Genomic DNA, 18022 nt, shown 5'->3' with positions numbered 1-18022 from the left:
AGGGGACACTATGTAGGGGGCACTATGTAGGGGACACTACGTAGGGGACACTACGTAGGGGACACTATGTAGGGGACACTATGTAGGGGACACTATGTAGGGGACACAACCAGGTGATAGACTAGGGGATGGGCTGTGGCTACCGCTGCCAGTGGGGCTGAAAAATACATCAAATAAAAAAAAAAAACAGGCAGCTGCCAAAGTGCCTGTGGTTTGACCCCTGTTCTCTCATCTACAGTCACATAGACATTTAACCCCTTCCTGGGCAGTGCCCACCCTTTCCAATATAACCCTTAAAAAGCATCCCAAAAGCTAGATGTGTTTTATTCTGGGGCTACAATAGACCAGAGAAAACAGGGGTCACAGTACCAACCAATGAGAAAGCAGAAAGACTACACCATGTACATTCTCCCACAACATGGTAGTTCAACTTGGTACAGATCAAATTTCTTTTTGACAACAGCATGTAGATACACACATTTGTAGACATCCGATATTTGTCATTGGAAAAGAGGCGAAACAGAAAGAGCATCTCGCGCCATCTTGTTTTTCAGGGATCCCCAAAGCAACATTTACCAGCTAAACACAACCTTGTGGACAAGACTGTTCAGAGGCTGTTCTGGGGAAAGTTTACAAGTTACAATACCAAGAGCTATGACAAACACCCCCTCCCCAGGAGACACCCCCCCCCCCCCAATCCTCCCCAGAATACAGCCCTCCCAATCCCCTCCCCCCTCACCAGAAGACACCCCCCCCAATCCTCTCCTCCCCAGAATACACCCCTCCCAATTTCCCCCTCACCAGCAGAAGTCACCCCTCCCAATCCCACCCCCAGGAGACACCCCTTCCAATCCCCCCCCCCTCCCCAGGGCCAGGAGACACCCCTCCCAATCCCACCCACAGGGCCAGGAGACACCCCTTCCAATTCCCCCCCCCCCCCCTCCTCCCCAGGGCCAGAAGACACCCCCCTCCCAATCCCCCCCTCCCCAGGGCCAGAAGACACCCCCCTCCCAATCCCCCCCTCCCCAGGGCCAGAAGACACCCCCCTCCCAATCCCCTCCTCCCCAGGGCCAGAAGACACCCCCCTCCCAATCCCCCCCTCCCCAGGGCCAGAAGACACCCCCCTCCCAATCCCCCCCTCCCCAGGGCCAGAAGACACCCCCCTCCCAATCCCCCCCTCCCCAGGGCCAGAAGACACCCACCTCCCAATCCCCCCCTCCCCAGGGCCAGAAGACACCCCCCTCCCAATCCCCCCCTCCCCAGGGCCAGAAGACACCCCCCTCCCAATCCCCCCCCTCCCCAGGGCCAGAAGACACCCCTCCCCCAATCCCCCCCTCCCCAGAAGACACCCCTCCCCCAATCCCCAGGGCCAGAAGACACCCCTCCCAATCCACCCTCCCCTCCCCAGAAGACACCCCTCCCAATCCACCCTCCCCTCCCCAGACGACACCCCTCCCAAATCGCCCCCTCCCCAGAAGACAACCCTCCCAAATCGCCCCCTCCCCAGAAGACAGCCCTCCCAAATCGCCCCCTCCCCAGAAGACAGCCCTCCCAAATCGCCCCCTCCCCAGAAGACACCCCTCCCAATCCCCCCCTCCCCAAGGCCAGAAGTCATCAATACACCCTTCCCAATCCCCCCCTCCCCAGAAGACACCCCTCCCAATCCCGCCCTCCCCAAGGCCAGAAGTCATCAATACACCCCTCCCAATCCCCCCCTCCCCAGGGCCAGAAGTACCCAATACACCCCTCCCCCCTAGGGCCAGAAGACACCCCTCCCAATCCCCCCAGGAGACCCCCCCTCCCAATCTCCCCAGGAGACCCCCCTAGATGCTGTGCTCAGAGCTACTGTAGCATAAAGCTCTAATATTCTCCCCATGTGACCTACAACATCAGAAAACCTTCAAGGCTCTCACCGTAGCTAGGCTCAGTCAGGGATCTTCACCCAACTCCGGTGTAAAGAGGGCAATGGTTTTTTAACACACAAGTCTTACTATCCTCCTGTTTAGGGTTCCCCTCCCAGCCACAAATAATGAGCACTTCTTCAGCCCAGCAGGCTGGTTTCAGTGCAGTGATAGCCTAGCGGTCCGCGTGTTGGCCTGTTGCCCGACGGTCGCCATAATAACTCAACACTGAAACGCAGTCCATCCAAACTACTAAGGATTTTGACTTCATATTTTACTGGTGTGTAATTCTAACCAGCTGACTTGCGTGATGTACAAAACACTTCCCCCCCCCCCCCCTGCTTACATTTGGGGGTCTGATGGTTTGTTCAGATACATTAAAACCACAGCAGATGCTTTGTAAGGGAAGAAAACTAAATGTATAATTTTCTCTAATACCCGCAGCTATAGTGACGTCCCCATTGCCCGAAGACGTCACACAACAGACCAACCCTAACAACCCTAGATTAGATACCCATTCATATACATTACTCCTCATTGCCCATTTGAGCTGCACTGCAGCAAGTAGCTTCAACTACATGATACAATATTCATTTACCTTTTTTTTTCTTCAATTATAATAACAGTCACTCTCTTTGCAGGGATTGTGGGGGAGTGGCTTGTTGAGTCAGTAGAACAAGGAAAGGCTGGTGATCAAAATAACACATTATGCAGCTCTGGCTGTTAATCCACCTGTCTAGAGGGACATCTTGTCAATACTGGAAGGAAAATGAGAGGAATATTATTTAAAACAATAAATCTGAACTAAAAATGTAACACGTTTGAACAACTGCATCGATTATCAAATTTTTTAAGGGTGAAACTGTAGTTTAATCCGTGTTTGGCGAAAGCATAAGGAACGCATTTCATCGTGCACCGTGTGACAATTAAATGGTTGTAGACTACATCCAACCGGTACGAACACCGAGTGCTCTTCTCAAAATCAGAAATCCACTGACTAACAGGCCATCGCTGCAGCTCCTTCAGTGAAGGGGGTTTGAGTAAAGGAAAACAACAACACATCTCCTCCAGTCGTGACCAGATCCCCCCCCCCAAAAAACTTAAAAGATGCTTCATCTCACATCGTCATCCTCAACATGTCAACCAGCCTTTTTTTTTTTTTAAACTTGTTTTTAAAAACAATCTATTAAAAAAATGAAATCAAGTATATACAAAGTGTACAGGGTGCCAAGATGATTTAGCCGTGGCACACCAAGGAGAATAAAGTGGAGTGACCAACTGTCCACCCAGAAGAACGTCAAACTGCAACGGGACAACACCCATTTCTTCTCGTTTGCATGGTACGGTAGGTCCTCCTGAACAGGAAGGAATCCCCGGAGATTCCGGAGAGGGCGGAGCTACTTTTTTACGTTCCAGTTCTAGAATACATCAGTTCTTAGTGTTCTGATTGTGAAGTGGGGGAGGGGCCCAGTCTTAGCGGAACGTTAGAGGGGGGGGAGGAACGTTAGGCTCTCATAATGAACTAGTCCGCACTCTGGCTGCCTTCTAATAGGAGCCTCTAAACATCCTGCTCCTTTGATGTGTGATCTTCATCCAGGGGGCTTTCTCCACCGTGGTTTATCTTCATATCGTTGTCAATATTCTGGGGCACTGCAGCCAAGCCAGCAGCAGAACATACATCATCCACCCTCTATCCAACTATAGAAAAACGGCCTAAACCTTGATGCCTTAATGCGATGTGTCTTCGTGAACATCAAAAGGTGGCAGGATGGGGTGTCGATTCAAAATGTGGAACATAACGTGACGTGATGAGTAACACCGGTGGGTGGACGGATGTTTCCACAGGGACTAGATGAGACGGAGAACGGGTTATTACTTCAGAACAAGTTCAGCTGCTTGTTAAGGCACTTCATACAAAGAGCTAAAAACAAAAAAGGACAAAATAAAAAGTGGAGAAATGAAGGGACGAGATAAGTGGGTAGAGGTGCTGGACTGGCTGGAAGGAGGTGGATAGGAGGTAGGGGGTCAGGTAAGGGAACAATAGGTAGGGGGAGAGGGGTCAGGGAGAGAGGGAGGGAGGTAGGGGTCAGGTAGGAGGGGGGAGAGAGGGGTCAGGTCAGGGAACAATAGGTAGGGGGGAAGAGAGGGGTCAGGTCAGGGAACAATAGGTAGGGGGGAAGAGGGGTCAGGGAGAGAGGGAGGGAGGTAGGGGGGGAGAGAGGGGTCAGGGAGGTAGGGGTCAGGTAGGAGGGAGGTAGGTAGGGGTCAGGTAAGGGAACAATAGGTAGGGGAGAGAGGGGTCAGGGAGAGAGGGAGGGAGGTAGGGGTAAGGTAGGAGGGAAGTAGGTAGGGGGGAGAGAGGGGTCAGGGAGGTAGGGTTCAGGTAGTAGGGGTCAGGTAGGAGGGAAGTAGGTAGGGGGGGAGAGAGGGGTCAGGGAGGTAGGGGTCAGGTAGTAGGGGTCAGGTAGGTGGGAGGTAGGGGTCAGGTAGGTGGGAGGTAGGGGTCAGGTAGGTGGGGGTCAGGTAGGTGGGAGGTAGGGGTCAGGTAGGTGGGAGGTAGGGGTCAGGTAGGGGTCAGGTAGGTGGGAGGTAGGGGAGGTAGGGGTCAGGTAGGTGGGGGTCAGGTAGGTGGGAGGTAGGTGGGAGGTAGGGGTCAGGTAGGGGTGGGATGTAGGGGTCAGGGAGATAGGGGTCAGGGAGATAGGGGTCAGGTAGATAGGGGTCAGGTAGGTGGGAGGTAGGGGTCAGGTAGGTGGGAGGTAGGTGGGAGGTAGGTGTCAGGTAGGTGGGAGGTAGGGGTCAGGTAGGGGTGGGAGGTAGGGGTCAGGGAGATAGGGGTCAGGTAGGAGGGAGGTAGGGGTCAGGTAGGAGGGAGGTAGGGGTCAGGTAGGAGGGAGGTAGGGGTCAGGTAGGAGGGAGGTAGGGGTCAGGGAGGTAGGGGTCAGGTAGGGGGGAGTGGGAGGTAGGTAGGGGTGGGAGGTAGGGGTCAGGGAGGTAGGGGTCAGGTAGGAGGGAGGTAGGGGTCAGGTAGGGGTCAGGTAGGAGGGAGGTAGGGGTCAGGTAGGAGGGAGTGGGAGGTAGGTAGGGGTGGGAGGTAGGGGTCAGGGAGGTAGGGGTCAGGTAGGGGGGAGTGGGAGGTAGGTAGGGGTGGGAGGTAGGGGTCAGGGAGGTAGGGGTCAGGGAGGGGGTAAGTGCTGGCTGGCAGGCAGTGCTCAGGGTAGATTGGAGCAGGAGAAAGATGGAAATGATCAACTCCATCTCCATTGAAAGAAGGCGTTCCACACGTTCCCTGCCTTCCTCCTCCCAGTAGTAGTTCGTAGTCGTAGTCTTCAGTGCATCGCAGCAGAGAGAGGACCCTAGAACAGGGACATCATGAGTTCCTCTGCAGGTTTGTTGTCCCTCACAGATCGTACACGTTTCCATGAGGTGGCACCCAAAAACAGGAAGGAAGACCGACAGACGGGAAGTTAGATGTCCAAAAAAACAAAAACAAAAAATCAATCCAGGACACAGAAGGGAGGCGTAACATCAAAAGGGAGGGGCGACGGGGACGGGGGTCTCATCTGATCTGCGGAGGAGAGAAACAGCGTAGCTGTAGTGTTTAGTATGACTAGTCAAACAAACGTACTCAAAAACATTTAATCAAGCCATTTCTCCTCCTGCTTTGTGAGTACAACCAATTCATCTCAAACCCATGAACATGTGAACTAACTAACATTTTACTTGGTAAGCATTCCTCAAAATACATTTCAACCTCAAAACAACTTGTCCGGTTAAATAAATCCTGTTCATTTCCAAGCAGCGCCTCTCCGACCTCGCTTGCGGTTTTTGAAGGACATTCTGAAAACTATTCGATGTCAAAATGGCGTTATAAAATAACATTTGATTGAAGAGACCGTCTCACCTCTGTTCCTCGTCCTCCTCACAGCTTGACCTCCTCTCCATTCTCACTGTGGTACTCTGCAACATACAGGCTCTTGTCTATGCTGCCGGGGATGGGTCTGATCTCTGTTCCCAGCTGCTCCTCGATGCCCTTGAGATTGAAGCGGTCATCGTATGTGATCAGGTTGATGGCCAGACCCAGGTGACCAAAACGACCTGAGGGAGTGGAGAGGTACAAGGTTAAAAAACGTCCGAGACCCTCCTTCGATGACATTAAGTCGTGCTTGAGAAGAGCCGGGGGTTCTCACCAGATCTGCCGATGCGATGCAGGTACGTCTCCCCCAGCTTGGGGAAGTCAAAGTTGATCACCACATTCACAGCCTGGATGTCGATACCTCTTGTGAAGAGGTCTGTGCAGACCAGATTCCGGCAGAGGCCGTTTCTGAAGTCGTGGAACACTCTGTTACGGTGCTCCTGTGAAGAGACTTAGTAGACTTAGTGGTTTTCAGGCTAACTTAACCACGGGCATGTTGGGTAGAGTCAAAACAGAATGAAAGTCTGGTACTGTCTAATCTGGTCCAAAGACAGGCTTGATCTCCAGGGTGTTGTCCTAATAAAAACGCTAAGACTGGTCCCCGAGCCCGGGTCAACGGTAAGACTGGGCCCCGAGCCCCGGTCAACGGTAAGACTGGGCCCCGAGCCCGGGTCAACGGTAAGACTGGGCCCCGAGCCCGGGTCAACGGTAAGACTGGGCCCCGAGCCCGGTCAACGCTAAGACTGGGCCCCGAGCTGAGCCATCTCATCAGCCCTGAGCATAAACCAGAGGTCAACAAGCAGACATCTGATCAACAGCTATGGAGCATCCCAAATGGACACCTATTCCATAAATAGTGCACTACCCATAGGGCTCTGGTCAAAAGTAGTGCACTACGTAGGGTCCATTTGGGATGCTAAGCTTAGTCAGCTGCTCCTGGGGTAGTGAGAAAGCAGTAGACACTAGGACCTGGGCTGACCTGTCTCATCTTGGCATGGATGTAGAAACACGAGTAGCCTAGCTGAGATATCTTCTTGGCCAGCAGCTCCACCCTCTGAGACGAGTTACAGAAGATGATAGACTGGTTGATCTGGAGCTGCGTGGGGAGAGAGGAAACAGATTATAGACTGGTTGAGCTGGAGAGGAAACAGATTATAGACTGGTTGAGCTGGAGAGGAAACAGATTATAGACTGGTTGAGCTGGAGAGGAAACAGATTATAGACTGGTTGAGCTGGAGAGGAAACAGATTATAGACTGGTTGAGCTGGAGAGGAAACAGATTATAGACTGGTTGAGCTGGAGAGGAAACAGATTATAGACTGGTTGAGCTGGAGAGGAAACAGATTATAGACTGGTTGAGCTGGAGAGGAAACAGATTATAGACTGGTTGAGCTGGAGAGGAAACAGATTATAGACTGGTTGAGCTGGAGAGGAAACAGATTATAGACTGGTTGAGCTGGAGAGGAAACAGATTATAGACTGGTTGAGCTGGAGAGGAAACAGATTATAGACTGGTTGAGCTGGAGAGGAAACAGATTATAGACTGGTTGAGCTGGAGAGGAAACAGATTATAGACTGGTTGAGCTGGAGCTGGAGAGGAAACAGATTATAGACTGGTTGATCTGGAGCTGGAGAGGAAACAGATTATAGACTGGTTGATCTGGAGCTGGAGAGGAAACAGATTATAGACTGGTTGATCTGGAGCTGGAGAGGAAACAGATTATAGACTGGTTGATCTGGAGCTGTGTGGGGAAACAGAACATAATAATTGAATAGACATAAAAGTATATACACAGTGGCTTCAGAAAGTAGTCACACCCCTTGAATTTTCACAATTTGTTTTGTTAAAGCCTGAATTTAAAATGAATTAAATTGAGATGCACAACGGACACGTTTTAATTTTAGTCATGAACAAATGTATGGAAGGAGCGCCTTTGATTTGACAGCCTATACAGCTGCAGTTCTGCACAAGACAACCGTTAGACCTTATGACGTGTTTCTACGCACGCCCTTTCCCAGCCGACACGCCCTTTCCCAGCCGACACGCCCTTTCCCAGCCGACACGCCCTTTCCCAGCCGACACGCCCTTTCCCAGCCGACACGCCCTTTCCCAGCCGACACGCCACCACTGCTTGTCAGCAATGTCAAGTACTTAAGCAACAATACTTTTTTGCGGGGGTATCGGTACTTTAATTATTTAAAACTTTAACTTCACTACATTCCTAAAGAAAATCATGTACTTTTTACTCCTTACATATTCCCTAACCCCAAAAGCACTCGCTACAATTTGAATGCTTAGCAGGACAGGAAAACGGTCCAATTCACACACTTTAAGAGAACATCCCTGGTCCTCCACACTGCCTCTGATCTGGAGGACTCACTAAACACACATGCTACGTTTGTAAATGAGGTCTGAGTGTTGGAGCGTGCCGCTGGCTACAAAAACAAGGAAATGGTGCCGTCTGGTTTGCTTTATGTAAGGAATTTGAAATGAGTTACACTTCCTTTTACGGAAGGTATTCAGACCTTCACTTTTTCAATATTTTGTTACGTAACAACCTTATTCAAAAAACAGATGAAATTAATTTCTTTCATCATCAATCTACACACAATACCCCATAATGACAAAGCAAAAACTGGTTTAGAAATGTTGGCAAATGTATAATAAAAAGTCTCAAGTATTCAGACCCTTTGCTATGAGACTCGACATTGACCTCAGGTGCATCCTGTTTCCATTGATCATCCTTGAGATGTTTCTACAACTTGGGGTCCACCTGTGCTAAATTCAACTGATTGGACATGTTTCGGAAAGGCACACACCTGTCTATATAAGGTCCCAAAGTTCTCAGCGCATGTCAGAGCAAAAACCAAGCCATGAGGTTGAAGGAATTGTCCGCAGATCTCCAAGACAGGATTGTGTTAAGCACAGAGGTGGGGAAGGGTACCAAAATATGTGGCATTGAAGGTCCCCAAGAACACAGATGCATCCAGCATTCTGAAATGGAAGTTTGGAACCGCCATGAGACTCTCAAAGAGCTGACCGCGCGCCCAAACTGGCCAATCGGGGGAGAAGGGCCTTGGTCAAAGCTGTGACCAAGAACCTGATGGTCACTCTGACATTACTCCAGAGTTCCTCTGTGGAGATGGGAGAACCTTCCAGAAGGACAGCCATCTCTATAGCACTCCATTAAAATCAGGACTTTATGTTAAATGCCAGATGGAAGCCACTCCTCAGTAAAAGGCACACGACAGCCCGCTTGGAGATTGCCAAAAGGAACCCAATGAGAAACAAGATACTCTGGTCTGATGTAATCAAGACTGAACTCTGGCCTGAATGCCAAGCTCCACGTCTGGAAGAATCCTGGCACAATTCCTACGGTGAAGCATGGTGGTGGCAGTATCATGCTGTGGCGATTTTTTTCATTAGCAGAGAAACTAGTCAGGATCGAAGGAAAGATGAACGGAGCAAAGTACAGAGAGATCCTTGATGAAAACCTGCTCCAGAGCACTCAGGATCTCAAACTGGGGCGAAGGTTCACCTTCCAACAGGACAACGAACCTAAGCACACAGCCAAGAAACAGGAGTGGATTCAGGAAAAGAGGCGCTCATCCACAGGCAGCGCTCCTAGTGGCCGGAGACTTTAATGCAGGGAAAACTAAAAAAAACGCTTTACCTCGTTTCTACCAGCATGTTACATGTGCAACCAGAGGGGAAAAACTAGACCACCTTAACACCACACAGAGACCCGCACAAAGCTCTCCCTCCACTTCACTTTGGCAAATCAGACTAATTCTATCCTCCTGATTCTTGCTTACAAGCAAAAACTTAAGCAGGAAGTACCAGTGACTAACTCAATACAGAACTGGTCAGATGCCGCAGATGCTAAGTTACAGGACTGTTTAACTAGCAACAGACTGGAATATATTCCAGTTGAGTAAACCATCTCAATCACTAGCTTCAAGTGCATCAATGACATCGTCCCCACAGTGACCGTACGTATATATCCCAACCAGAAGCCATGGATCACAGGCAACAGCCGCACTGAGCTAAAGGCTATAGCTTTCAATGAGTGGGACTCTAACCAAAGCTCATAGCTAAGCTAAGGACCCTGGGACTAATCACTTCCCTCTGCAACTGGACCCTGGACTTCCTGACGGGCCGCCCCCAGATGGTAAGGGTAGGTAAAAACACGTGTCACGCTGATCTTCAATACGGGGACTGACGATTTTGCAGGTTTTCCTACTTACAAAGCATGTAGAGGTCTGTAATTTTCATCACTTCAACTGCGAGAAAATCCAAAAATCCAGAAAATCACATTGTATGATTTAAGTAATTAATTTGCATTTTATTGCATAACATAAGTATTTGATCACCTACCAACCAGTAAGAATTCCAGCTCTCACAGACCTTTTAGTTTTTCTTTAAGTAGCACTCCTGTTCTCCACTCATTACCTGTATTAACTGCACCTGTTTAAACTCGTTACCTGTATAAAAGACACCTGTCCAAACACTCAACCAAACAAACTCCAACCTCTCCACAATGGCCAAGACCAGAGAGCTGTGTAAGGACATCAGGGATACAATTGTAGACCTGCGCAAGGCTGGGATGGGCTACAGGACAATAGGCAAGCAGCTTGGTGAGAAGGCAACAACTGTTGGCGCAATTATTAGAAAATGGAAGAAGTTCAAGATGACGGTCAATCACCTTCGGTCTGGGGCTCCATGCAAGATCTCACCTCGTGGGGCATCAATGATCATGAGGAAGGTGAGGGATCAGCCCAGAACTACACGGCAGGACCTGGTCAATGACCTGAAGAGAGCTGGGACCACAGACTCAAAGACACACAGACTACGGACTTGAACCCGATCTAACATCTCTGGAGAGACCTGAAAATAGCTGTGCAGCGACGCTCCCCATCCAACCTGACAGAGATTGAAAGGATCTGCAGAGAAGAATGGGAGAAACTCCCCAAATACAGGTGTACCAAGCGTGTAGCGTCATACCCAAGAAGACTAAAGGCTGTAACCGCTGCCAAAGGTGCTTCGACAAAGTACTGAGTAAAGGGTCTGAATACTTATGTAAATGTGATATTTCACACACACACAATTCTAAAAAAACAGTTTTTGCTTTGTCATTATTGCTAGTAGATTGATGAGGAAAACGTAATTTTAGAATAAGGATGTAACTTAGCCTACGACCCACTGATGCAGACCTTTGGAACATCTAATAAATCCATATCATTTATTACTATCTGAGCAGCTAACCGATCGCTGCAGCTGTACATAGTCCACCTGTAAATAGCCCAGCCAATCTACCTACCTCATCCCCATATTGTTTTTATTTTATTTACTTTTCTGCTCTTTTGCACACCAGTATTTCTACTTGCACATTATCTGCTCATTTATCACTCCAGTGTAAATGCTAAATTGTAATTATTCGCTCCTATGGCCTATTTATTGCCTACCTCATGCCTTTTGCACACACTGTATATAGACTTTCTTTTTTCTACTGTGTCATTGACTTGTTTATTGTGTCATTGACTTGTTTATTGTTTACTCCATGTGTAACTCTGTGTTGTTGTTTGTGTCACACTGCTTTGCTTTATCTTGTCCAGGTCAGTCGCAAATGAGAACTTGTTCTCAACTGGTCTACCTGGTTAAATAAAGTGAAATAAATAAAAAATATATAAAATCTACGCCATCACAATAAATCCATTATTTTAGAAGAAAATGTAGTCTATTTCTGAAGAACAGAACAGCATACTCTGAGTTGTCCTTATGTTAGTTCCTGATCTGGCTATGCCATGAGGTTGTGGGCTACACTAGTTAATATAGCGGACAAGATTTGCGTGGCATTATTTTATATTATGAAGGAAATTGAACAAAGCTGAATAAATAAAAAATGATATTTTCTTCAACCGATTTGAGGGAGTGGATACATCTGGCTGTTGTGTTGAGCGGTTAAACAAATAGGTCGTCCTATATCCTTAAATTAGAGTTCATGTATCTTCAGTAGTTCTACAGTATGTTTTGATTTTTAATACATTGTAAAGCTGCATGATGCGACTAACGACGATTTGAAAAAAAGTCGCTTGAAAAGGCATGTGCTCTGCTTTTGTTTTTTTTGTTGCACACGCTGTACACACGTCAGTCAATTTGACAAGCACTTGAAAATGCCTCGAATTTCACTGCGGCGTCGCCTTCGTGTGGCTGTAATGCACCCTAAAAAAAATAATCCATGCCTTTTGCAGCTAGTGGCCGTTGTGCCCTTCTCCATGAGTTCTGTGCACTCTGAAGAAAATAACATGGCTCCCCATTACGTGATCGGGTCTTTCTCACAGGCTACAAGTGAAGACGGACACGTCGGGGACGCCTTATCCAATTCCACATTTACTTTGTCAGCCAACAAGATGAGTAGGCCTACCGAACAGCAAAAGCACTAGCCTACGTCAATCTATTATCCCCCATTGTACAAAAATCGACCTATTTAATTGTTCGATAAATAAATATTCTAAACCGTCTGGGACAGTAGTGGGATGCGATAGATCCCAAATTAATATAACCACTAGCATCAAAAACAAACTTGAAACTCACGCGCTGCTTATGTATGCCAGTTAGGCTCTACACCCCTTGTAAAGCAGATTAATGTGCTTAATTTTCTAAAGTTATTTGGCCACTTTAGTTGTGATACAAACCTTATTAAAAAACATGCAGGCCTATGGGCTAGGCTACATGAGCTGTGCGACTATGATTAGAAAAAAAATTGCATTTCTTACGCTGGGCATCATTCACAAGTGATAATCTATCATTCATTGGCTGATATTGCCAACCATCAGACTAAACTTGATTTAAACAAAGCTGATTCAATACTGAGAATACTTATGTAAATGATATATTTGTGTTTCTTTTTCAATACATTTGTCAAAAATAAACATTTAATCCATCTTGAATTCAGGCTGTATCCAAATGTTATTTATTTTATCTTTATTCAACTAGGCAAGTCAGTTAAGAACAAATTCATATTTTACAATGACGGCCTAGGAACAAGTCAACTCGGGGGATACGATCTTGCCACCTTTCGTTTACTAGTCCAACGCTCTAACCACTATGCTACGCTGCCGCCCCAAATGTGGAATAAGTCTTGAATAGTTTCCGAAGGCACTTTTTATTTTTTTTTCACCTTTATTTAACCAGGAAGGCTAGTTGAGAACAAGTTCTCATTTGCAACTGCGACCTGGCCAAGATAAAGCATAGCAGTGTGAACAGACAACACAGAGTTACACATGGAGTAAACAATAAACAAGTCAATAACATGGTAGAAAAAAGAGAATCTATATACAATGTGTGCAAAAGGCATGAGGTAGGCAATAAATCGAATAATTACAATTTAGCAGATTAACACTGGAGTGATAAATCATCAGATGATCATGTGCAAGAAGAGATACTGGTGTGCAAAAGAGCAGAAAAGTAAATAAATAAAAGCAGTATGGGGGGTGAGGTAGGTAAATTGGGTGGGTAGTTTACAGATGGACTATGTACAGCTGCAGCGATCGGTTAGCTGCTCGGATAGCAGATTTTTAAAGTTGTTGAGGGAGATAAAAGTCTCCAACTTCAGAGATTTTTGCAATTCGTTCCAGTCGCAGGCAGCAGAGAACTGGAAGGAAAGGCGTCCAAATGAGGTTTTAGCTTTAGGGATGATCAGTGAGATACACCTGCTGGAGCGCGTGCTGCGGGTGGGTGTAGCCATCGTGACCAGTGAACTGAGATAAGGCGGCACTTTACCTAGCATAGCCTTGTAGATGACCTGGAGCCAGTGGGTCTGACGACGAACATGTAGCGAGGGCCAGCCGACTAGGGCATACAGGTCGCAGTGGTGGGTCGTATAAGGTGCTTTAGTAACAAAACGAATGGCACTGTGATAAACTGCATCCAGTTTGCTGAGTAGAGTGTTGGAAGCTATTTTGTAGATGACATCGCCGAAGTCGAGGATCGGTAGGATAGTCAGTTTTACTAGGGTAAGTTTGGCGGCGTGAGTGAAGGAGGCTTTGTTGCGGAATAGAAAGCCGATTCTTGATTTGATTTTGGATTGGAGATGTTTGATATGAGTCTGGAAGGAGAGTTTGCAGTCTAGCCAGACACCTAGGTACTTATAGGAGCAGCTTGTTTCAGATCTTTCTCCCTGAAACGAATCCATCCATTTCGGGTCCATCTACTAGGCGTACCATTCATCAGTGATGTTACGTTTGATGTGGAAGTTCCGAGGTACGCGTTGAAATTCGCTAAGCAGTGTGCTTTAAGTGTGCCGACGTCCTGTATCACTTTATCAGAACGGACGGTGATCAACGACGTCCGAAACATCGTTTTGTCGAACAACCACCCGATTAGTACGATAGAGGACAAATAGGGCAAGGCAGAGCACGCGCTACAGGGTGTGGGAGACTTCTAGAATCATTTGGATGCTTTAAATTCTTTTGACCAGCAGGTGGCACTAGTGGAGATGATTACATAATAGTGTAAAATAATTTGGCAAACAGTTTTTTTCCTCACAGTGGTATCAAGTGAAGTGCTGCCATCCAACATGGAGGAAAATAGCCCTCAGCCGATTGGGTCAGTTACAGCTTCAGACGGTTGAGAGAAACAACATACAATGTGCCAACTGTAAGCCTATTTTAAATATGATAGAGAAGTGTTTTATACCAGCTTGGGGGGGGGGGGCAGAGGACAGATGACAGAGTCAGCTTTGCTCTGTAGCGTAGGGGTTAGGGGCCGTTGACGGGTAGCTACCCTGGAAAATGTCTTGAGACAGTGGACATGGTCTCTTACGTAGGGATAATACTGGGTGACCCCCTTCAGGGTCAGGGTACACGGGGTTAAGGCGATAGCACTCACCCTGGAGAAGAGTGTGTTGAGACAGTGGACCTTCTGTCTCTCTGTAACGTAGGCGTAATACTGGGTGACCCCCTTCAGGGTCAGCTCCTCCATCAGGTTAATCTCGTAGGGCTTGGACAGGTGGGAGTTCTGAGACACAGGAAATAACACCACATTGAGAGTGCTCGTGAGGGTGCTCGTCATGACCCAACTACGTCGTTGATGTTCGTGAAGCAGGAAGACGTCCCGCTGTGTTTTGTTAGTCCATCATTAATATTTTAACTATAAACAAAAATATACAAAAGCAAGACGATGGAAACCCCTTTAATATTCTATTACAGAGTCGAAATTCACAACTTAAGCGTTTTACTGCACATACATCAGGACTGTATAAATCAATACAGGGCTTTCGTTGTTCACAGACGCAGACTAAACGATGATCTAGGCTAGTCCAACCCCCAAAAGGCCCCATTAATCAGAATCCAGGATTTACCATGAACTTCTGCACGCTGAGAGGGAAAGTAGCAGAGTAGAGCAGAATCTGTCTCTGTTTGGGCAGGTAGCTCAGTACCTCCTCCATCATCACCACAAAGTCCTGGGACAGCAGCTTGTCTGCCTGGGGGACAGACAGAGACAACAACATAATGGATCTACAGTTGACTGGTAACTACGGGTAAAGTAACCAGGTAACAGTTCAGTTGGAGACACCGAGACTAAAGAAACACAGCACATGGTAAACGAACACCCGCAGCTCACCTCGTCCAGAACAATCATCTGAACCTGATTGACTTTGGCCACACCCTTCTTAATGAGGTCCAGGATCCTCCCAGGGGTGGCAATCACAACGTGTACTAGAGACAAAAGATTAGAATTACTATAAAACACAATCGCAACGTGAACTACAAAAAGAATAATGCAATTGAAAAGATAAGCCTAGCATCACCATACATTTGAGACTTGAGTCAAAGTGACTTGTTCATTGAATAACACCAAAGTCATGTTTAAATCTAACTGGCTCTTGGCCAGGTGAGGTGTACCTGTCTCGTCGAGCCTCATGATGTCATCGCGGAGGTTGGTGCCGCCCGTTGTGGCCATGACTTTGACTCCGCCCATGTGTTTGCTGATCTGGATACAGATCTGACTCACCTGCAAGGCCAGTTCTCTGGTGGGGACGATGCCCATCGCTGGGGGAGGAGAGAACCATACGTTTGATCATATATCCCTACGGAAAGTTCTCAGACCCCTGGATTTTTTTTTTACACATTTGGTTACGTTACAGCCTTATTCTAAAACGGAGTCAATAAAATAAATCCTCAGCAATCTACACAGAAAACCCCATTATGACAAAGCAAAAATAGTGGATTTTTTTCTTCTAATTTATATATTTCTTATAAACTTAAGTATCACATTTACAGAAGTATTCAGTCCCTTTACTCAGTACTTTGTTGAAACACCTTTGGCAGCGATTAAAACCAAATACAGTGTACTGCTTACTTACAAGCCCTTAACCAACAACGCGGTTCAAAATATAAATAATTAATGAGCAACAATAAAATAACAGTAGTGAGGCTATATACAGGGTGTTACGGTACAGAGTCAATGTGGAGGCTATATACAGGGTGTTACGGTACAGAGTCAATGTGGAGGCTATATACAGGGTGTTACGGTACAGAGTCAATGTGGAGGCTATATACAGGGTGTTACGGTACAGAGTCAATGTGGAGGCTATATACAGGGTGTTACGGTACAGAGTCAATGTGGAGGCTATATACAGGGTGTTACGGTACAGAGTCTATATACAGGGTGTTACGGTACAGAGTCATTGTGGAGGCTATATACAGGGTGTTACGGTACAGAGTCAATGTGGAGGCTATATACAGGGTGTTACGGTACAGAGTCAATGTGGAGGCTATATACAGGGTGTTACGGTACAGAGTCAATGTGGAGGCTATATACAGGGTGTTACGGTACAGAGTCAATGTGGAGGCTATATACAGGGTGTTACGGTACAGAGTCAATGTGGAGGCTATATACAGGGGGTACCGGTACAGAGTCAATGTGGAGGCTATATACAGGGGGTACCGGTACAGAGTCAATGTGGAGTCTATATACAGGGTATTACGGTACAGAGTCAATGTGGAGGCTATATACAGAGTGTTACGGTACGGGTTAGAAGGCAGGTTGGGGAACTACATTAGTCTATACAGAGATTAGACTAGTCTGGCACTTTCACAAATCGGCATTTTCAATTCTACTGAAGACAATTGGTCTACTGAGACCCAAAGGTTAGGCAAGGTAATGATGGACATGTGGATCCAAGTGTTTTACATCTGTTTAAAACAAAAGGCAATGGGTCATAGGTTGACAAGTGGAATCTCACCTTGTATGCAGTCCTTCTTCAGGTCAATGCGTTCCAATAGGGGAATGAGGTAGGCTCCGCTCTTTCCTGTCCCGTTCTTGGCCCTGGCCAGAATGTCCCTCCCAGACAACGCTATGGGGATGCTCTCCTCCTAGAGAAGGAAAGGCAACACGTTAAGAGTCCACTTATCCCATCGAGAACCCAGGGCCTTGAGGTCTGCCTGAGTCCCAAAATGGCACCTCAGTATCTATATTAGTGCCAAAGACAAAAGTAGTGCATTACATAGGGAATAGGGCTCCATTTGGAACACCTCTACACCTTGCTGGTGGTCATCCCCCCCCCCCCCCCCCTCTAATCAGAGATTCATTCAGACCTCTGCTGGGACACCAGGTGAGTGGAATCTCTGGGCCAATCAGTGTCATTCCATTCAAATCAACCAACGAACTACCAAGGAGAACAGAGAAGCAGCAGCACTGCAGCCCTCAGGGCTCAGATTGGACCGCCCTCAGACTGGACCGGGCTCAGATTGGACCGCCCTCAGATTGGACCGCCCTCAGATTGGACCGCCCTCAGATTGGACCGCCCTCAGATTGGACCGCCCTCAGATTGGACCGCCCTCAGGGCTCAGATTGGACCGCCCTCAGGGCTCAGATTGGACCGCCCTCAGGGCTCAGATTGGACCGCCCTCAGGGCTCAGATTGGACCGCCCTCAGGGCTCAGATTGGACCGCCCTCAGGGCTCAGATTGGACCGCCCCCCACCCATTTGGCCCTTATCTTTAATCACTAACGGTTACAGATCCATACAGCTATGGAGCCTCCATCCTACTAAACTACACTGTAGCAGTTACAGATCCATAAAGCCTCCATCCTACTAAACTACACTGTAGCAGTTACAGATCCATACAGCTATGAACCCTCCATCCTACTAAACTACACTGTAGCAGTTACAGATCCATAAAGCCTCCATCCTACTAAA

At 47.5% G+C, this 18022-nt stretch overlaps 2 protein-coding genes across 3 annotated transcripts in view; one reads left to right on the top strand and one right to left on the bottom strand.

Annotated features, from left to right (window-relative positions):
• The first annotated feature begins 654 nt into the window (after positions 1 to 654).
• On the top strand, positions 655 to 1827 carry LOC139549697 (proline-rich protein HaeIII subfamily 1-like). The gene has a single exon (XM_071360361.1). The coding sequence runs from the start codon at positions 655 to 657 to the stop codon at positions 1825 to 1827; it is 1173 nt and encodes a 390-aa protein (XP_071216462.1).
• A 2980-nt stretch (positions 1828 to 4807) lies between these two features.
• ddx6 (DEAD (Asp-Glu-Ala-Asp) box helicase 6) overlaps positions 4808 to 18022 on the bottom strand; it is a 21898-nt gene continuing 8683 nt past the window's right edge. The window contains exons 5-13 of one of the 2 annotated variants that reach the window (XM_071360305.1): positions 17067 to 17196; positions 15724 to 15870; positions 15443 to 15537; positions 15180 to 15302; positions 14708 to 14836; positions 6797 to 6913; positions 6092 to 6257; positions 5806 to 5999; positions 4808 to 5469 (exon numbers count right to left, since the gene is read on the bottom strand). In XM_071360305.1, the coding sequence (XP_071216406.1) occupies positions 5824 to 5999; positions 6092 to 6257; positions 6797 to 6913; positions 14708 to 14836; positions 15180 to 15302; positions 15443 to 15537; positions 15724 to 15870; positions 17067 to 17196 (1083 nt within the window). In that variant the 3' untranslated portion in view covers positions 4808 to 5469; positions 5806 to 5823. The remainder of the gene's footprint in view (positions 5470 to 5805; positions 6000 to 6091; positions 6258 to 6796; positions 6914 to 14707; positions 14837 to 15179; positions 15303 to 15442; positions 15538 to 15723; positions 15871 to 17066; positions 17197 to 18022) is intronic. The other variant, XM_071360306.1, reaches the window with a different exon arrangement.

The sequence above is a fragment of the Salvelinus alpinus genome, chromosome 22, assembly GCF_045679555.1.
Source record: "Salvelinus alpinus chromosome 22, SLU_Salpinus.1, whole genome shotgun sequence".
In the NCBI taxonomy this organism is placed as follows: Eukaryota; Metazoa; Chordata; class Actinopteri; order Salmoniformes; family Salmonidae; genus Salvelinus; species Salvelinus alpinus.
The sequence above is the reverse complement of the archived record's forward strand: the minus strand, read 5'-3'. Positions and strand labels throughout refer to the sequence as shown.